The sequence below is a fragment of the Rattus rattus genome, chromosome 2 (assembly GCF_011064425.1).
Source record: "Rattus rattus isolate New Zealand chromosome 2, Rrattus_CSIRO_v1, whole genome shotgun sequence".
Taxonomy (NCBI): domain Eukaryota; kingdom Metazoa; phylum Chordata; class Mammalia; order Rodentia; family Muridae; genus Rattus; species Rattus rattus.
In genome coordinates, this window is record NC_046155.1 from 184,951,281 (window position 1) to 184,973,925 (window position 22,645).

The window sequence follows — 22,645 nt, forward strand, 5'->3', positions numbered from 1 at the left end:
AGAAGACAAAGAAGAAAAAAGAAGAACCATACAAAGAACCAACAAAAACCAAGAGCTGATTCTTTGCGAAAAAATCACAAGATAGATGAACCCTAGGCAGACTAACTGAGGGCACAGAGAGTATATCCAAATCAACAAAATCAGAAATTGAAAGGAAGACATAACAACAAAAACTGAGGAAGTTCAAGAGATTACCAGATTTTACTACAAAATCCTGTACACAACAAAACTGGAAAATATGAAGGAAATGGACAATTTTCTAGACAGATACCAGGTACCCAAGTTAAATCACGGTTGGATAAACCAAATAAACAGTCACATGTTTCCTAAATAAATAGAAGCAACCATTAAAACTTTCCCAAACAATGAAAACAACAAAATTAAAACCAGATGGGTTTAGTGTAGAATTCTAACAGACCTTCAAAGAAGACATAATACCTTAAAACAATTCCATAAAATAGAAACAGAAGGAACACTACCCAACTCCTTCCTTGAAACTACAATTATGTTTATAAGTAAACAACACAAAGACCTTATGTAGAAAGAGAACTTCAGACCAATTTAGCTCATGAACATTGGTACAAAAATACTCAATAAAATTCTCATAAACCAAATTCAAGAACAAGTCAATATGATCCTTCACCATGTTCAACACAGTGATGCAAGGATGCTTCCATATATGGAAATATATATCAATCAAAAATAATCCACTATAAAAACAAACTCAAAGAAAACAACCACATGATCATTTCACTAGATGTTGAGAAAGCATTTGACAAAATTCAAAAGTTTCATGATAAAAATCTTGGAAAGTTCAGGAATTCAAGACCCATACCTAAACATAGTAAAAGCAATATACAGCACACCAATAGCCAACATCAAACTAAAAGGAGAGAAACTTGAAGCAATCCCCCAAAAATCACGGACTAGATGATGCTGCCCACTCTTTCCCTACCTATTCAATATAGTACTAGAAGTCTTAGCCAGAGCAATTAGACAACATAAAGAGGTCAAAGGGATACAAATTGGAAAGGAAAAAGCCAAAATATCACTATATGAAAATGATATGATAGTGTACATAAGTGACACCAAAAGTTCCACTAGAGAGTTTCTACAGCGGATAAACAACTTCAGCAAAGTAGGTGAATATAAAATTAACTCAAAGACATCAGTAACCTTCCTCTACTCAAAGGATAAACAGCTGAGAAAGAAATTAGGGAAATGACACCCTCCCAATAGCCACAAGTAGTATAAATACCTTGATCTGATTCTAAACAGGAAAGTGAAAGATCTGTATGTCAAGAACTTCAAGTCTCTTAAGAACGAAATGAAAGAAAAGCTCACAAGGTGGAAAGATCTCCACCATTCAATGATTGACATGATTAATATTATGAATATGTTCATCTTGACAAAAACAATTTACAGATGTAATGCAATCCCATCAAAATTCCAACTCAATTCTTCACAGAACTAGAAAGAGTAATTTGCAGATTCATTTGGAAAAAAAAACCCAGAACAACAAATACTATTGTCAACAATAAAAATGGGGGAAACACCATCTCTGACCTCAAGGTGCATTACAAAACAGTCATAATAGAAACTGCATGGTATTGGAACAGAGACAGGAAGGTAGATGAATGGAAAAGAATTGAAGATGGAGAAGTGAACCCACAAACATACAGTCCTTTGATCTATGAAAAAGAAGCTAAAACTATCCAATGGAAAAAAGACAACATTGTCAACACTTGGTGCTGGTTCAACTGGAGGTCACTATGGAGAAGATTGGAAATTGAACCATTCTCATTACCTTGTTCAACAGTCAAGTGCAGGTGGATCAAAAGACCTCCAACTAAAACCAGATACACTGATAGAAGAGAAAGTGGAGAAGACTCTCAAACATATAGACACAGGGGAAAATTTACTGAATGCAACACCAATGTTTCATGGTGTATGATTAAGTGTTGGCAAATGGGACCTCATAAAACTTTAAAGCTTCTGTAAGGAAAAGGCTGTCAATAGGATAAAACAGCAACTCACAGATTGGAAAGAGTTCTTTACCAGTCCTACATCGGATAGAGAGCTAATACCTAACATATTCAATAACTCGGAAGTTAGACTCCACAGATTTAAATAATCGTATTACATGGGGCACAGAGTTTAAAAAAGAATTCTCAACAGACACATACCAAATGGGTGAAAGGACCTAAAGAAATGTTCAAGATCCTTATTTATCAGGGAAATGCAAATCAAAACAACTCTGAGATCCCACCTCACACACCAGTCAAAATGGCTAAGATCAAAAACTCAAGTGACAGTAGATGCTGGCGAATATGTAGAGAAAGAGGAAGAGTCCTCAATTGTTGGTTGGATTGCAAGCTGGTATAACCACTCTGGAAATCAGTCTGGTGGTTCCTCAGAAAATTGGACTGAGTACTATCTGAGGGCCCAGCTATACCACTCATGGGCATACACCCTTAGATACTGCAACATATAACAATGACACTTGCTGCACTGTGTTCATCTCAGCCTTATTTATACTAACTAGAATCTGGAAAGAACCTAAATGTCCTTCAACAGACAAATGAATACAAAAAATGTGGTACATTTCCACAATGGAGTACTACTCGGCTATTAAAAACAATGACTTCATGACATTCATAGGCAAATTAATGGAACTAGGAAATATCATCCTGAGTGAAGTAACATAGTCACAAAACATCGCAGATGGTATGCAGTCAGTTATAAGTGGATATTAGCTCAAAAGTTTGGAATACATAAGAAAAAAAAATCACAGATCATATAAAGTCCCAGAAGAATAAAGATCAAAATGGGATTCTTCATTCCTTCTTAGAAATGAGAAAAAATACTCACGAGAGGAAATACAGGGACGAAGAATGGAACAGGGACTGAGGAAAAGGTCACCTAGAAACTGCCTCACCTGGGGATCCTACCACATGCAGCCACCAAACCCAGTCTCTATTTATGATACCAAGAATTACTTGCTGATAGGAGCTAGATATTGGTGTCTCCTGAGAACCTTTGCCAGAGCCCTACTGATACAGATTGAGGATGTTTGCAGTTAATCATTGGACTGAACAGGGCACCTCCAATATAGGAGATAGAGAAAAAAACTGAAGGAGATGAAGGGTTTTGCAACATGAAACAAAAATATCAGCCAACCAACCCCAACAGAGCTCCCAGGAACTACATCACCAACCAATGAGTACACATGGAGGGACCCATGGCTACAGCCACATATGTGACAGAGGATGCCATTTTTCAGCATCAACGGGAGAAAAAGTCTTTGATCTTCTGAATGCTCATTTCCCCAATGTAGGGTAATGCTATGATGTGAAGTTTTCAGTGGGTGGGTAGGACTGGTAGCATCCCCATAGAAGCAGGGAGAGGTGGAGGAGATATGGGAGCAGGGGGGAATTGGATAATATTTGAAAAGTAAATACATAAAATATTCAAGAAAACATTTTTAAAAAGCAACATTTAATATGTATTTAAATTGTGGTTCTATGATGGCGTTTGTATAGTTTTAGGTACAGCAGGATCAAGACATTTCTGGATTTGTTTGTAATTTTTGACTCTGAAGACATAAATGTGCTTACATAGCACCGATTTGTTTAGATATTCTGTACCTATCACTGCTGTAGGATTGCCCATACTTAATTCTCAGTGGATATTGAATGTTTTAAACATGACACTGCTTATACTTCCCCCAGGCTATGTGAAGCAATGGCCAGTTTATAACCCTGACATCAGAATTTGTGAGTTCTTTCTCAACCCACAATACCTGTCAAAGAGTAGATTAATTAACCAAATTCACATAAACAGATTTTTTTGGGTAGAAGTGGGACCAAATTCCCATAAAGTGGAATCTTTCCAGGGACCTTAATTTCCACAAACATGTGATGTCAGCCCTCAAGTTACACCATTGTCATCTATATATATCAAAGAAGTTTATCACATGCACTGTGGATATCAAATGAAGCTCCTCATGAGACATTGCCAAAGATTCTTCAGGGATGAGGAAACACCTGTAGAAAAGGAAACATGAATACAGGAATAGCATCTTCTTGGCCAGTGTAGAAGATGGGGATAACTGCTACATGTTTGCTGATCTGTGAAGCAATTAACTATCAATACTGCCCAGGCTCAGAGCAGGAAAAAATATGCTCACCGTAATTTTACTCATCTTTCTCCTGAACATTCCACTCCTTGTGGCTAGTTTGATTTATCCCAGGTGCTTTTGGAGTATGAAGAATGAATACCAGGATAGAAACCTGGGAACAGGTTGTATGTTCTTTATTGTAGCAGTGCAACAACCTGTGGAAAAAGAGTATTTCAGTCATATTTCGAATATACAGTAAGTACTTTTGTATTTTCCATATAAATGACATCATTAATATTTCCTTAGTCTGCTGAGGGTGAAGAGAAAAGCAATGCCAAAGATATTTTGTACTATGTTATCAACTTGCAAACAAGAAAGAACTACAAATTCTTTTAGAGATGTAATGCTCTATTACCACTTTAAATTGACCTAGGGTATGTTTTTGCCATCAGCCTCCCCACATACCGGGATGGAAACTGGGCAATAAAAAAACTCCAACCTCTATTTACCCCATATATCCTCCCCTAAACAGGTTCCATAGCATAGATGTCAATGGTTTCTTAACCAAGGAAACACTATCAAATTTTTGTGAGTTTATCCTACATTTGTTTAGAAAAATGGCCATAGAGTCCTCTTTTCAGAGTATAATTTCTATTGCATATGCTAGAGGCACTAATATTGAAAACACCCGTAGATGTGAAGGGCTTTCATATAGCTTTCAGTTACTTTCTTAAATTTTCTCCATTTGGTCCCCATTTATGAACTAAAGCTGCATCAAGAATTGATGTAAGAAATCTGTTTTCTGAGAACTTAATGTTTTGATCTGTATAACTTCACTGGGTTTTATGTCTTACAAAGTCTAGTTCTCTCTATAAAAAAGAGGAAATGTACTGATTATAAAGAACATGTTTTCATTCTTCGAAAAGTGATATATTACTAGTAGTAGTGACTAGTTACTTCCCTTATCACTTTCCTAGGTGACAATTTGGCATATTGTAGTTGGCAATACTATGAAATAAGGATATAGAAGTTGCGTATTAGCTTATATTTGCTTTATTATTTTTACCTCATTATTATTTCTACCTCTCTGTTATTAAATCAGAAAATTTTAATATTTAGCACCTATGTCTTTTTTTAGTAATTTTACAAAGTATAGTTGCATATTTTAGCAGTGTGAGCAATATCTTCATTTTGATTTTGTGGACTTCTGATAGTTTTTTCAGACAAAGTACTTCAGACCACAAAGTCACTCTAATGACTCAATTACTCTATGTTTCTTAATGTTTAATATGTAGGAGTCAGTGTTTGATTTTTACAAGTACTAGTCTTAAACTTCTGTAGTGTGTTACTAAAATTTTTAAAGATATTTTTCTGTGTATTTAAAATCAATATTTTAAAAGTTTTGTTTTTAATATATAAAAACACGACCGATGTGCAGTTTCTAACTGAAATAAATATATTTAGCTGTTAGTGAAAAGTAGTAAAGAAGTAATATATTTAATGTTGATTAGTCAGATGTTTTAAATAATTCTGAAACGAGTTATTATGCTTTTTAAAAACATAAGCAAAACTGTATAACTCCATTGCAACTGCATTTTAGAAAAAAAGAGGATTTAAGATAAGGATGGTTATGTGGGGATATAATAAATGTATTTCCTCCTAATGAAAATGAATTTTAGCTACGTGAGCCAAGTATTGCCTTAAAAGACTGCTCTGAACTCAATTGTCATTCTGTTACTGACTTTGCCATTATAGGAAATTTCATAAAAATACCATATACTTAATGGCTCACATATACCATGTATTTTTCATATTTCTCACTAATTTCAGAGAATATGTGACCATTTTTTTCCATTTGGTCAAAGTGAAGTGTGACTTATTTATCTTATTAGCAAATATTCTAAAACAAGAGAAGCAAAAACTATCTCTGTGAGAATATGAGAGTTGTACATCTCACTTATGGACTCCAATGAACATTTCAAGGCTTTATGAGCTTCTAGCTTCTATAGTTATGTCAAAGACACTACACTGGTCACTTCAAACTTTCAGGGTAAGGGCAATAAAATCCAGTACAGGATTGTCCTTCTTTTGACTGCAAATGAAATCTGTAAATTCCTGTCCTTATAAACACTGTAACCTTTTACAGAACACCTACAGAAAACCAAAAGTATCCTCTCGCCTTGGCTTTTTCCATGAATGAAATCAACAGGAACCCTGATATTTTGCCAAATATGTCCTTAGCATTCAAATCCTCAGTACACAGTTGTTATTTGGAATCCCAATACACTAGTCTCTTTTCTTTGGCTTTACAAAATCATGAAATTCTCCCTAATTTTATCTGTACAGAAGACATCAAGTGTGGTGTGGTACTTAGCGGACTAAAATGGGAAACAACAGTGACACTTCATATAATCCTAAACAATTTCATGTTTCAGCAGGTAAATGTGTATGTGCATGCATGCGTGCATGCATGCATGTGTGTGTGTGTGTGTGTGTGTGTGTGTGTGTGTGTATGTGTACATGTGTCTGTATTAGGGGCACGGTGGAAATTCATGAAATCAGATATATCTTGGTGCCTTATTTGGCCTGAGCAAATCTATGTAGTTCAAGGGTACTTTTCAGAGTCTCTGCAGGGGCTTCTCCATATCCTCATATGAAATTGAGATGAGGGAAGTGATAGATAGCTCAGATTTCTAGAACTCTAAAAAAATGTGTTTATACTTTTTCAGGATTTCATTCTACCTCATGATACTTTCCTGTCTTCTAGTTCCGTCAGCTTACTTATGGACACTTTCATCCTGCTCTGTATGATCATGAAAATTTTCCTCATCTATATCAGATGGCCTCTGATGATACATCTCTAGCCCTTGCTCTCGTCTCCTTCATAATTCATTTCAGTTGGAACTGGATAGGGTTGGCCATCTCCGACAATGATCAAGGAACACATTTTCTCTCTTATTTGAGAAGAGAGATGGAAAAAAATACAGTCTGCTTTGCCTTTGTCAACATTATTCCAGTCAATATGAATTTGTACATGTCAAGAGCTGAATTGTATTACAGCCAAATTATGACATCATCCGCAAATGTTGTTATCATTTATGGTGATACAGGGAATACGTTAGCTGTGAGCTTTAGAATGTGGGAATCTCTAGGTATACGGAGACTATGGGTCACCACCTCACAGTGGGATGTCACTCCTTTGAAGAAAGACTTCACATTTGATAATGGATATGGAACTTTTGGTTTTGGACTCCGCCACAGTGAAATTTCTGGTTTTAAATATTTTGTTCAGACATTGAATCCTTTCAAATACTCAGATGAATATTTGGTAAAGCTGGAATGGATGTTTGTTAATTGTAAAATCTTAGAAAATAAATGTAAGACACTGAAGAACTGCTCCTTTAATCACTCATTGGAATGGCTAATGACACATACTTTTGACATGGCCGTTATTGAAGGGAGTTATGAAATATACAATGCTGTGTATGCTTTTGCCCATGCACTCCATGAGATGACTTTACAAAATGTTGATAATCTTCTCCTTGACAATTATAAAGAACAAAATTATAACTGCAAGAAGGTAGTACTTCTTCCATTATATGATGTTTCATGTTATCAATGTCTTTAAGACTCTCTTAGATGCCTAAACCAAATGTACTAGAATATATGTTATAAAATAGAATGATTTATGAACCCTTTTCCTACTGTTCATTTAATTCTATTATTAGTCTGAAAGTCTATTGTAATGGGAATGTAATAGAAGTTATAATTTGTGAATGTAACAACTGTAATTTTGTTTCAGATCACCGGAATCTAATCACATATTTTTTTTTCTTTTTCTTTTTTTTTTGGAGCTGGGGGCCGAACCCAGGACCTTGCGCTTGCTAGGCAAGAGCTCTACCACTGACCTAAATCCCCAACCCCTCACATATTTTAACACTGAAAACATATTCAATCTTTCCTTATGGATCCACTCAATATTGCACCTTATTCATTAATTGCCAAACATATTCTAATCACTGTAGGGGATTGTTTTAGCAAGAGATTGCAACTTTTTTTAGTTCTCATTGTAGTCTAGGGACATAACTTGCTGCTCTGAGATTATTTACAGGGAAAATACTGCCTAAATTCAGGTTACTACACGCCTGTGTGCTCCTGTACGTGGGTGTATATTTGTATTTTTCTGTTTCTGTATAGTAGTGTTTATACATATACAGATGAACCAGAGACAGGTAACATTAGATGACTCATATATGTATTTCTGTATCTTCATCTATGTCAGTCTATGGCAGTTAACATATATTTGTCTGTGTTTCAATTACTTTTTGTATGGTTGACTTTGTCTAAATTTATATTCCTGTTTATATTTATCAATGCATGTGTCTATATTTGCTTGTTTGGTTTGTGTGGTTTTGTGTATGTTCTTTTATTGATACTCTGAGAGTACACAGGAAATAGTGCTAGAATTCAGTTTACTGCATTTCTGTGTGTTTATGTGTGTGGATGTATGTTACTGTATATTCTTTGAATATCTGTGTTCATTTCTACATCTATGTTTATGTCTACATACAGATGATGTAGAGAGAGAGAGATACATAGTAATAGATGATTCAGATGTGTGTGTGTGTGTATGTGTGTGTGTGTGTGCCTTTTGTATACCTATATTTTTTTGTCTGTGTCAGAGAACAAAAAATTTGACTGTGTTTCAATTACTTTCTGTATGGTTGATTTTTCTAAATGTTTATTCTTACATATATTTATCACAGCAAACATACATTTTCCTGTGTGTTTTCTGTATACTTCTTTCATTTAATCATTTCTCTATCCTGGTCTGTATGTCTTTTTATGAGAGCATCAACTTGTCTGTGTGCCAATGTCATTCAGTGAAGGTGTTAGTATTTGTTTTTGTCTACCTATGTATATTTTTTGTGCATGTTTTTGCATGTGTTTCTATGTGTGTACCTGTATAATTACGTTTTGTGTTTCTGTGTTGGTTTGACTTTCTGGATGCATATTCTGGCTCTGTTTGTATCTGTATTTTCATATGTGTATTTGAGCATATATGTGTATGTTTGTGTAATAAGTGTGAGCTTCTTCCTTGTATATAACTCTATAAGAAATCCAGGCTGTCTATTTTTCATATTTTCACATATTTTATACTACAAATTCATGTTTGGTATCTGCATGATCTTTGTGCTTCTGTTCTAAATTCCTCTTAGATTATTGAAATTACAAGAACATTATAGTTTTGTTTATCCCTTAGTTTTCACTGAGGTTTTCCACCAGCATACTCTCAATAAAGTTTCCTTTAAGATGAAACAAGAATGCATTTTCTTACATTAAGGAATATAGTATATTTTACATTATGGTGCCTGTCTTTCAGGTTTATTCCTTTCTGAGCAAGATTCAATTCACAAATCCTGTTGGAGACAGAGTGAATATGAATCAAAGAAACAAACTGAAGGAAGAGTATGACATTTTCTACAATTGGAATTTTCCACAGGGACTTGGATTTAAAGTGAAAATAGGAATATTTAGTCCATATTTTCCAAAAGGTCAACAGCTACACTTATGTGAAAATATGATAGAATGGTCCACAGGAAGTATACAGGTAGGTTAGATCTAACTGTACTGATTTAAATTAGACTGTTAAGAATGTGCATCCTACCTTCCTTGAATCTGGTAAAATGTAATGATTGTCATGCAAGAGACCAATTTCTACCCTCCTAAACTATGTTTCTTCTTTTTATTTTTTCAGATGAGTTTTTAATAATTCACTGAGAATTTCTAACATGCATATCATGTAGTTGCATCATATCAGAACCTGTTTCTTGTATTTACCATTAACATAAAATAGTTTTACAAAACAATTTGATACTATTTCCAGTAAACTGAGCAATTCTATTAGTGCTACTTTTACTACTATAGAGTGACTTCTAGTCTTATAATGAACTTCTTTAAAATATGCTTAAATCTCTGGTTCATTGTAAATGCGACATAATAAAGTCACCAATTTTTATTATGTAATTTTAAAGTCTATTTACTAAAGTCCTAAATTTCCAACACCTCTAGCTAACCATACATAAACATGTTATGACAATTTTATTTTATGAACTGTATCTTATTTTTCCTGGTTTATTTAAAATATGAATAAGGGTGTTGCTTTAATGAATGTATATCTGTGGTACACCTGCATTTTTGGTATATATGGATGACTGAAGAGTATTCGAATCTCAGAGCATTTGCAAGAGCTCAATACTACTCAGTGGGGGTTAGAAATCACATTTGGGTCCTCTACACTGGTAGCAATTGTTTTAGAGAGCTAAGGCATGTGGATAGCCCTTATTCATACCTTGTGAAAGATAAAGGTGATTAAAGTAAAAATTTCAGCATCAATTCTGGCATAAATTATTCAAAAAAACAAGGACATGCATAGTTTCCTTCTCAATATGGGGAAGAATTGGTAATAATAAAGTTTGCTTTGGAGAAATTTTAAACTTAAATATCTCGTATTCATACTACATATAGTATAGGGATGCATTCTGTTGTGCTTGATTTTAATGTGTAATATTCAAAATGCCCCAAACAAAGTTGGTTTTAAGTCTTCGTGCTTAAAATTAAGTGATTTTCAGTTTGCTCATACTGTACAAAATTTATTGTTGATGTTTTTCCCAATGCAATTAAGAATATCATTCTTAGGAAAAAGAACATAAAAGGGTAAAGTAAAGTTACAGAGCTAGATATACATAAAAAAGATAGCATTAAAATCTCTTGTGTTTTCCACCAGGCCCTACTTGACTCTTACTAACACATTCACTGAAAAACTATAGATTTTTTTTAAAAATCCAACCAGTGTTCTATTCATATATATCATAATCCCATTGTGGAAACTAGTAAATAAAAATGGAAAAACATCAGAGAAATATGATTCAAACCTTAGAGTCACAAACCTAATTTGGAATATAGTCAAGGTTATACTAAAAAAAGAATCAAAAATGATTATAAGAATGTTAAAAAAAATCAAGGAATGAAGTAACCACCTCTTAGAGAATACAATGAAAATATCAAAATTTTATTAAACACTGTATGAGTATATGACAAAGAACATCCAGAGAGTTATAAAATAATGAGCAAATTTCAAACTAAAATATGAAATGGAAAAACAAAATAAAACAAATAAATACCTTAGTGAAAAGACACACAAAATGAATACTCCACGTTCAAGATAGCATGAAATACATGAAGACAAGACATAAGAATTAGAAACCTCAAAAGATGACACAGATTAAAACAAAGAAAAAATGAAAATCACAATGACTAAGGGAGCATGATTAAAAGATCAAATGTAAAACCTAAGGGAACAATACAAGGAAGGAAACACTCTAGGTATCAATAGTAAATTCATTATATTGTAGCCCTACATTTTCAAACTAATATGGGGTATGGATACCTGTCTAGTATCAGCATTTAAAAAGCAAATGATAAATGTTAAAAATGAAATATTTCTTGACATATTTAACTTTTTTTGTGGAACAAAGGGAGGATATGAAAGCTGCAAGAGAGAACTCCATAGGAAGTCCCTCCGGGATGTCAGCAGGTTCCACCAGCAAAACTCATTTTTAAATTAAAGTAGTTAATGAATTCATTCATTTAATATCTTTATATCTGTACACAAATTTACCCTGCTTACTCTCTACTTCTAGTCCTTCTCCTATTCTTCCCCTCTTTCTCATCCAATATTCCTTCCTTCTTCAGAAAAGGGGAGCCCACGGTAATACATCAATTTACTTTGGCATATCATATTGCACAACAACTAGGCACAGTTCCATGTTCTCCTAATGGGACTACGGGAGGCAGCAGAGAAGGTAGTAAGATTCAGAGGGCACAACCCTTTGTCTTCATATTTTTTCCTCTTGGTATTTTTGTTTCCCTTTCTCAGAAGTTTTGATGCATCAACACTTTGGTCTTCCTTCTTCTTGAGTTCATTTGGTTTCTAGATTGTATTTTGTGTGTTCCTAGCTTGACCTTTTGGGCTTATATTTGCTTATCAATGAGTGCATAACAAAGGACATCCAGTGACTGCCCCACCTGGGGGAATCCATCACATATACAAACACCAAACACAGACAATATTGAGGATGCCAAGAAGTGCATGCTGACAGGAGACTGATACAACTGTCTCCTGAGAGGCTGTACCACAGCCTGAAATATAAGGTGAATATAAGGTGGAAGCTCACAGGCAACCATTGAACTGAGAATGAGGTCCCCAGTGAACTAGTCAAAGAAAGGAATGAAGTAGCTGAAAGGGTTTGGAACACCATAAGAAGAACAATAATAACAACCAAACATCCCAGAGCTTCCAGGGACTAAGCTACCATCCCAAGAATACACACCAATGGACCTATGGCTCCATCTACATGCATAGCAGAGGATGACCTTGTTGGGCTTTGGTGGGAGAAGAGACCCTTGGTCCAGTCAAGGCTCAAAGCACCAGTGTAGGGTAATGCCATGGCTAGCAGGTGGGAGTGGGTGGTGTCAGTAAAGGAGCACTCCCACAGAAGCAGGAAAAGAATGGATGGAATAGCAGGTTTCTGGAGGGGAAACTGGGAAAGTGGATAACATTTAAAATGTAAATTAAAAGATCCTAAAAAAGACAAAATGTAAAAGAAAAAAATCAGAAGGGCAGACAACAAAATCAGACACAGGACCTGCTACTGCTTTTAGGTGCCCCCATACAATGACCAAGATTCACAAGTTTACACATGTTTAGAGGATGTAGTTTAGTCCTGTGTATTTTTGTGGTATGTGGTTCAGACTCTTGTGACTTTGAATTCCAGGTCATTGATATGTAGGATTTCTTGTATCCTTGATCCCTCTTGCTCTTACAGTTCTTTGTCCTCTTATCCAAGATTCCCCACACTTTGCCTATTTTGGGGGCATTGATTTCTGAAATGGTTTCATCACTGGCTGGTTGAATTCTCTCATATGATGATTTGCAAGATTCTTGCATGCAAATATTTCTGAATTTTTTAATCAGCATCATTCGTGAGCTTTCTCTCTTGGCAACATTTGCAAGCTATGCCAGTCATTGGTTAGTTATCTCCTCATCCTCTGCTATATCTTTATTCCTGCACATCATTAGGCAGGGTAAATTGTAGGTTAATGGATTTGTGGTTACAATGTTGTCTCAATCCCAACACTGAAAACCTTCTTGGTTTTGGAGATGGCCATTACAGACTCCATATCCCATTTTTCTAGGAGAGTTAGCCATGGTTATCCTCATAAAGTTCTGGGAGTTTCTATTGCTCTAATATTCTAGCTTGGCTCAGAGTTGCCACCCCCATTTTAGTGCTCTCTCCAAACAACCTGTTTATTAGTCCTCCCCTTCTTTTCTCATCCCACCACACTCCCACTCAGTCCCCAAACCCACTCACCTACTATGTCTACTCTATTTCCCCTTCTCAGGGAGATATATGTGTCCCACGTTGTGCCATCTTAGCTTCCTAAGTTTTGTTCGATGTAGCATACCATTTATATTTTTAAAGGAGTAGAATTTAAAAATATATATTTAAAACATTTAGAGACGTAACTGCCAACTCAGTCACTGTATTCATTGAATTTATCCCTTGTAATTAAAGGAGACAAAAAAATTTCAGGATGTACACAATTACAAAAATCACAACTAAACAATGAGCACTATGAAAGTCATTATAAGAACTCTATCATATTTAATACCAAGCTGAACACAAGAGATCAAAATAATTTTAAACACCACTCGAGTGACAGGAAAAACACTTTAGAAAAATATTCAATATTGAAATAACAACTAAAATATAATATACAGAATATTTTTAGTGATATTTGAATGTTTGTGGTCACCTGTGCTCAAAAATCATAAAAAATGAGTCTAGTTTATTTTTCACATAATTTTTATTGATTCATTCAAAATTTCATATCATGCACCATGATCATATTAAGTCTCCAGGTGTCTCATTTTGTTTCTCCATCATAGCACTGCACAAATATTTATTTTAAAATAATTATGGTTAAGGGGTTGGAGATTTAGCTCAGTGGTGGAGTGCTTGCCTAGCAATCGCAAGGCCCTGGGTTCGGTCCCCAGCTCAGAAAAAAAAGAAAAAAAAAAAACAAGAAAAAAATTATGGTTAAAAGTCCAATTTCTGTTATTTACGCACTCACAGAATGTGAGGGTTTGTATATGCTTCACCCATGTATTGGCACTGTTTCGAATAGTGGCCTTGTTGGAGTAGGTGTGTCACTTTGGGTATGGGTTTTAAGACCATCGTCTTCCTGCCTTTATCTTTTGTGGACGTTCCTGTATCTTGATTAAGAACTTCCAACAGACTTCAACATCCCAACTGAAGGATCAGGTCCTGTGTGTTGTAATATGTCTTAATTAATCCTGCATCTGGTTTGCTACCTGCCTCAATGATTTATGTTAGCCAATGAAACACACAAATAGACTTTATATTTTCTTATGAATTAAAGAGCACAAATGCTGGGTCACTGCCCTAACTCCATTCTGTTAATCCCTACTTATTACTTATTAATTCTATATTCCTTTTTAGCTGCACGTAATTCCAATCAGACAGCATTCTGGGGTATGTTTTCTTGGCACAGAGTCTGGGGTACTTTCCTTGTATTTTTTACCTTATGGGAGTCTGTCTCTCCTCTGTTGGCACTCCAAGTATCCAGCATGGAGACCTCTCCCTTCCTCCTTCTCTTGGTTCCAAGCCCTGAAGGTTAAAACTAGACTCTTTCGGTCCTTCCCAGCTATTGGTTCTTGGTGTCTTAATTTACAAATGAAATCCAACTGAGGACAGATTCCAAGAAGCTACTTGAAGACACAGTAGTACAAGCAGGTTTTTTGGAAACATATGTAGCATTCATAATACAAAAAGCTACAGCTGCACAAAAATGACTTTATTCCATGGTTCAACATATGCATATCAGTTAAGTGTGAAACATCACAAACCTAAATTCAAGGATAGAACTGTATTACTATCCAAAAGCATTCGGAAAAGACTTTTAATAAAATATAGAGTTCATTTAGAATTTTAAAAAGGAAAACGAAAACCTGACAAACTAAGAGAACACATGTTGTAATAGTAAAGTTTTCTGTGGTAAACTTATTAATGACATTCTACTGTATGAAGAGGAGGATCAAAGAATTTCCATTAAAACTAGAAATGTGGTTAAGGTTTTGTAGTGGCACATGTATTTAATCTGTACTCTTTGAATTAATTGTCAGGATAATCTCTTTCCACTCATGGCTAGTCTGCCTTTTCTACTGTCTACTCAAATCAGAAATGAAATGGATATTCTGCATTAAATTTAATTAGCAGAATATAGATGGGGGAAATGTGTTTTTTCAACTCAGCCTCAAAACAGTGTTTAAAATCTAGGTATGAAATCAAATAATTAAAAATAAATATATAAAAAGAAGGAAAGTACTCTGTCCTTATCTATATAAGAAGTTGAAATCTACAAATATGACATATTTAGATCTTGTTTCATCAAAAACAAAATATTAAAAGGAGAGTTGTGCTTAATCATACTCCTGGAAACCATCACACGATCCTGTGAGTACTATTTCTGTGATGGCAACATCAAATGGCACATGAAACAAAGGGTGCAAATTCAGCACGCAGTATCAGCAAAATTATAATGCAGCATATAGACACCCATCACCAGAGTCATTGTAATGCCAAGATTTTCTTAATTTAGGAAATAATTTTAAGCCATGTAAATTTTCACCATATTTACCAGCTTTGTAAAAACTTCTTTCTTAGGAAACCCTCCATCTTCCAGCTCACTATACAGGAACTCAGCATCTCCTCACCAAAATGCAATAGTGGTGATCATATGCAGCTGCTTTTTTGTTTCCACTTAGTTTCTTAAGATGTGTTGTCCTAATGTTGTTCACATTATTTTGGTTATCTGATATTTGAGATCGCATTTCCCTAGTTTTGTATGCCTTTACACATAATTGAATACTAAGTTGATGTAATTGAACACTAACTATAAAGAAAGTGAGGAAGAAAAGTTAGATTTGGCTCACGAGTTTCAATCAAGGGAAGACAAGGTCTGAATAATGCAACTTAAACAAAGTCACTCAAGGAACTCTGCTTACTGGCTTGTTCTTCATGATGTGTAATGTACCACTGCCTACAAGGAACACTGCTCCCAATAAGCTGGGCACTCCTACATCAATTCCCAATTTAAAATATGTTTCACATATATGATGAGAGACTATTCTGATGGAGATAATTTCTCTATTAGGATTATCTGTGTGTTTATAATGTACTTTGTGTTAAGGAGACGAGAATTAAATAGAATAACCAGCTTGCAATATTTGCACTGGTTGCATACAAGACACACTACTACCTCTTCTTCGTGAATTTCATGTTGATGGGAAACAATTCAACTTTCCCTCAATTTTTTCCTTATATTGATGACTGTCATACAATGTACTATGTAAAATCCAGTAACTTCGTTGATTTATTTAAAATAAACTCATTCATATCACATGCCTACTTAACACAATTACAGAAGGGGTAAGTAAAATACTTGTTAGCAGGTTATATCTCTTTTTCCTTTAGATGCCAACCTCTGTGTGCAGTGCCGATTGTGGTCCTGGATTTAGAAAAGTCTGGAAGAATGGAATGCCAGCCTGTTGTTTTGACTGCAGTCCCTGCCCAGAAAATGAAATTTCTAATGAGACAAGTGAGTATAAGATCTTCAAATGGATTATTAACTTGTACCCATATAGGAAATGCTGAAGTGTTCTAAAATAGAATGGTAAAAATATGTATCACTTTCCCAAGTTAGTCATTATATGAATACAATAACTGAAAATATCTTTATTAAGACAAAAGTAGAACTTGTCATATATCTTTGACACATCAAAAATTTATAGTAGATGACATATTCTCAAATAAACAGTTTTAATAAGAAAAATTAGTGTTAGTGTGTTCTAGAGAAGATCTTTTCTTGTGATTAATTCTCTCTAAAAATATATGTATTTCAAGAATCTTTAAAACATTTATATTATATTGTCTTGATGTATGTACCCTTACATAAGTTTATGAACAACTATAAACTACAGAAGGATATGGAATACAGAATAAAGCACGTGGTGACTGGGAATTAAAACAAAGTCCTTTGTAAGACTAATGAAAAAGTAAATGATAATTTCTAAATTTATTGGAAACTGTTAAGAGTAAGATAGGAGATTTGTATAATAAAGACAATTTTTGATGAAACAAATCCATTTATTTTAAATTTTTTTTCAGAAACTTATGTCTTTATTATAGTAGAAACTTTTAAAAAATGTTCAATGTTATTTGAATGGAGGAAAGTGAGAATCACTGTTTACACACTATGTATAAATATTAGGAGTTATCTATTCCATATTAGTATACAGAGCACCTAGTTAATATTTCCAGAATAGAATACATTAAAATTGTTTTGTCCTGAAAGGAATTAGCCACAATTTTTCACATGGTGTTGCATAGCTGATATTTATCAAATAACTAGTCAGGATTTACTAAAGTCAATTGACAGCCATACATTTATCACCTTTTTTAGGGTGTCAACTTATATAATTGAATAGAAGTCCTTAAAGTATTTTATGGACAGTAAGATGGCTTAGCAATTAAATCCTTTCCCACTAAGGATTAAACATGAAGTTAGTTTATTCCTCAAACCCATATAATAGGAGGTAACCAACCATTTCTTTTCTGATATTCATGAAGTACTACACATAACATACACATCAGTAATTCAACAGGGATGTTTGAATACTCCTGACATTGGTGCTGGGAACAAAACAAAAATACTCTCTAAGATTAACACATTCTCCTCACAGTCAAGCTAAATTCCTATACCCTGAAACAAATTAAATAGTGGCTGATAACTAAAGCATTATTCCATATAAAACACTTCAAATCTTGACAAAAATATTATCCCTGATTACAATTATGTAATCATTTGGTCAAATTGCAGTCAGATTTTCTAATCATATTAAGGAGGGTATTAGAGAGCATCTTACCTTCAATGATAGGGTTACAACCTTTTATGATAAAGTCTCATATTGTATTATTACAGTCAAAATGAGACAAAAGTAGATATGATTTATTTATTTTTGCTGGTAAAAAATTGATATCATGTAAACATCAGTTCTTATTCTCAACCTCATAGTTGAACCTCATAATCCCAATTACTCTCAGGTTCATGAGAACATTTCTTATATTTACATATAAACACATTTAAAAAATATACACCCATGATAAATGATCACAACAATATAGCAAAATAGACAAAAACATTTGTAGCTTTTGTTCTCCATAATAATAATAAACATTTAGTACTGAAATCAATTATGTTATTGCCCTTAACTGATCTTCAATGTATTCTCAGCTACCAGATTCACATATTGAAACACTTCTATGTACTTAAATGAAATATCCTGACAGTAAAATTGTTGAAGCTGCACTAATAGCTTCATTTCTCCATCAGATTTGGAATTGTGTGTCCAGTGTCCAGAGGACCAATATGCTAACAAAGAGCAGAATCACTGCATTCACAAAGCTCGTATCTTTCTCACTTATGATGAACCCTTGGGGATGGCTCTTTCCTTAATGGCCTTATGCCTCGCTGCACTCACAGTTGTGGTTCTTGGAGTCTTTGTGAAACATCACAGAACTCCCATAGTTAAGGCCAATAACTGTACTCTCACCTACATCTTGCTAATCACACTCATCTTTTGTTTCCTCTGCCCCTTGTTCTTCATTGGCCATCCAAACTCAGCTACCTGCATCCTTCAGCAAATCACATTTGGAGTTGTGTTCACTGTGGCTATTTCCACTGTGTTGGCCAAAACAACCACTGTCATTCTGGCTTTCAGAGTCACAGCCCCTCATAGAATGATGAAGTACTTTCTTGTTTCAAGGGCATCTAACTACATCATTCCCATTTGTACTCTCATTCAAATTATTGTATGTGCCATCTGGCTAGGAGCTTCTCCTCCTTCTGTTGATATTGATGCACAGTCTGAGCATGGTCACATCATCATTGTTTGCAACAAGGGTTCAGTCACTGCTTTTTACTGTGTCCTGGGATACCTGGCCTGCCTGGCCTTTGTGAGCTTCACACTGGCTTTCCTTTCCAGAAACCTGCCTGTCACCTTCAATGAAGCCAAGTCCATGACATTCAGCATGCTGGTGTTCTGCAGTGTCTGGGTCACTTTCCTACCTGTTTACCATAGCACCAAAGGCAAGGTCATGGTGGCTGTGGAGATCTTTTCCACCTTGGCTTCTAGTGCAGGAATGTTGGGATGCATTTTTGTACCAAAATGTTACACAATACTGTTTAGACCAGACAGAAATTCTCTTCAACTGATCAAGGAGAAGTCATCTTCACACACTCACATTTTATAAAGTCTGACTGACACATGCATAGTTGGTTCATAATCACCAAACATGCGATTACATTGCAATATCTATTTTTAGAATGACTGTCACTGCTCCCTTTGATGATATTGTGTAGCAATATCATGTCTACTGAAGTCTACCTTATCTCCTATAATCTTCCATCATTTTCTACATCAATCCTCCTCTTTTCCAGAAAGAGATAATAGAATTTTGAACATTCTCAGAATTAGAGTTCTTCTAGGAACAGAGAAGAGAACGAATTATTTTTTCAACAGGTTGATAGAATATTTCAGGAGAGGGGTTGACGTCACAACCATATAAATAAAGCCCTGCTCTTGTAAGGAACTGATTGAATACTCAATACCACCAACTACCATTAACAACCACTTGTAACAATTGTTACAAAGGATCAGATGGTTTCTTCTGGGCTCCAAATTTACCTGAACTTATTTATGCACATAATGACACACACACACACAACACACACACACACACACACACATTCACACACAACATTCCATAAAATTTTAAAAGTATAGAATATTACAAAGACTTTACACTGGCAGTTTGCTCTTCAATGTTCAGAATTACAGGAACTTACAGAAAAAGGATGGGACATAGGTGGAGATGACTGGGTTTATGTTAAGGCATTTTAAATAAGAACCGGTACTTTAAGTGTATCATAAAAGACACAGTTGTGAAATTTTCAAGGACAGCACTGCTTGTTGAAATAATCTCAATCTGTGGAATTTATAGTCTTTGTGACAAAGATCAGTTCTGATACCACAGAGGAAACTGAAGCAGGCAGCCACTAGTTGTCAGCACTGACAGCAGCTAATGGAGGTTGCTTCAGAAATCAATTGAGGTTGATTCTGGCAATGAGAAGTTAGAGAAGATAAAAAACAGGGAAATCAAATACACACACACACACACACACACACACACACACACACACACATACACTCACATGCACAAACAAGTGCATGCATGCAAACTCACACAGAATAGTTGAAGCAAAGGCAAGATCCAGCACTTGAAACATACAAATATGTACATATAGACAGACACAGACAAACACATACATATATACATGTTAAATGGCTGGAGCAATGCTTCAACCAGCAGACTTGAAGTATTTCACATATAAGCATATATACATGTAAATAAATATTCAGATATACACATGTACTGGTGGTTGGGTGGACTAAAGTTCCAAAAAATGGGCCTCAAGAATTTTACATATAACATACAGACATATATAAACACAATTGTTGGAAGAAGCAAGTTCCAACATACCCAGGGAAGCTTTACATATACATACATATAGATTTGATGGATGGAACAAAGTTCCAACAAATTCTCACATGAACTTTATATATGTACATACATATGGGTCAATGAAATGCAGCCTGGTTCCCAGTTGATCAGAGGTTTGAAAGCCCAGTGACCCTAAAAAAGATGGTAGCCATTTAGCCTGACTCCCAGTAAACCAGGCCAGTCACTAGCCACAGCCCTCCATAGAATTTTGGCCATCAGTCACTTAAGCCCAACACCCTCCACAGATTAAAGGAAGTGACTACAGGTCACAGAGACTCAGAACACATTTCCATTATGTGACATAGTCAAAGACTTGGAGACTTAGCCAATAAACTTTCCTTCCTAGAAACTCCTCCCTGCAGGCCAACCTTGAAAAGAGGGGTATGGTTTTACTCATCTGCTTTCAGCCATGCCAATAAATGACTTAAAACAATGGACTGTTTCTTTTCATTGGGATCCACCATGGGGAGCCACAGAGAAGGCCTTGGTCTACAAAGCCACTGGCTAATCTCGCTTAGAAGTCCTCCCTGCACTGCCAGTCTTCCCTACCACCCAGCCTACAGCCCTCCACAGTGCTGCCTTGAAGTCAAAACCTCTCCCCAATAGGACCAACCAGAGTGCTACCCCTCTTTTACCCCGTGGCCCTGGTCTATATCCAGCTTGTGGTCTCCCACTCTGTTCTCAGCAATTCTAAGGCATTCAGTGAGAGTATGAGAACCTGAGGGTCCCAACCTCCTTGTAGGCCCAGGGACACCGAGCCAGCTGTGCCTGTGTCCTCTGCCACCATGCTTCCCCACCTCAGGAGCTGTGTCCCGGGACTACCCTACATCCCTCATGAAAAAACACTATGTTCCCAATACCTTGACAATAAATAATATTACATAATACAGGTAAGGTAAAGAAAAAACTTGTTACTGATTAACAAGATGCAAACAAGAATGTATTTCAGCTAGTTTCTCTTTCATGCAAACAGCTATCAGGGGTTTAAAAAAAGAAAGAAATCTTTATTTTTTCTGATATTATTTATATTGGAAATATTTTATTTACATTTCAAATGTTATCCCCTTTCCCAGTTTCCCTTCTATAAACTCCTTATCCCATCCCTTTTCCTGCTTCTTCTATGAGGGTGTTCCCCTACTCACCTACACATTCCTGCCTGCCTGCTCTGACATTCCCCTACACTGGGGCATGGAGTCTTGGTAGGACCAGGGGCTTCTCCTGCCATTGGTGTCCATCAAGGCTATCTTTGACTCCAGCTGGATCCATGGGTCTGTCCATGTGTACTCTTTGGATAGTGTGTTTAGTCTCTGGGAGTTCTGGTTGGCTGATATTGTTCATCTTAAAGGGTTGAAAACCCCTTCAGCTCCTTCAATCATTTCTGTAACTCTTCCACTGAGGACCTGTGGGTCTCTGGTGCTGGGGTGGTTCAGCTAGGTGCATGAGTTCCAACAAGAGGGAGAGAACTCAGGCAGGTAGGGGGAACAGCTTTTGCTTCCCCTGCTGCTGGTTCTGTTTCTGCGATTGAAGCTTAATTTTGGTTGCTCAGGCTGGGCAGATCTGGGGACGGGTGGAGGGGAGCTTTTGACAGTGATGATTTCAGGAGAGCAGATCTCTTCTCCAAGCAGGGGTATTACAGCTCTTATGAAAGAATCTCTCAGAAGATGGAATAATCCCTGTACCCTTTTAATTTTGAACAGGATTCTTAAATAGGTTTTGTTTGTTTGGTTGGTTGGTTGGTTGGGTTTTTTTTTTGTTT

The 22,645-nt window shown here is 35.6% G+C and overlaps 1 protein-coding gene across 1 annotated transcript; it reads left to right on the top strand.

The window, feature by feature from the left end:
• Window positions 1-4,160: 4,160 nt before the first annotated feature.
• Window positions 4,161-19,578, top strand: LOC116894610 (vomeronasal type-2 receptor 116-like). The gene is made up of 6 exons (XM_032896326.1): window positions 4,161-4,375; window positions 6,267-6,558; window positions 6,888-7,700; window positions 9,504-9,731; window positions 16,741-16,864; window positions 18,659-19,578. The coding sequence occupies exons 1-6, from the start codon at window positions 4,182-4,184 to the stop codon at window positions 19,576-19,578; spliced, it is 2,571 nt and encodes an 856-aa protein (XP_032752217.1). The 5' UTR covers window positions 4,161-4,181.
• The last annotated feature ends 3,067 nt before the right edge of the window (window positions 19,579-22,645 follow it).

Coding starts and splice junctions, on each gene's coding strand:
- LOC116894610 (XM_032896326.1), top strand. CDS start 4,182: ATGCTCACCGTAATTTTACTCATCTTTCTCCTGAACATTCCACTCCTT. Junction 9,732..16,740: donor GGTCCACAGGAAGTATACAG/GTAGGTTAGATC, acceptor TTTTTCCTTTAG/ATGCCAACCTCTGTGTGCAG. Junction 16,865..18,658: donor TGAAATTTCTAATGAGACAA/GTGAGTATAAGA, acceptor TTTCTCCATCAG/ATTTGGAATTGTGTGTCCAG.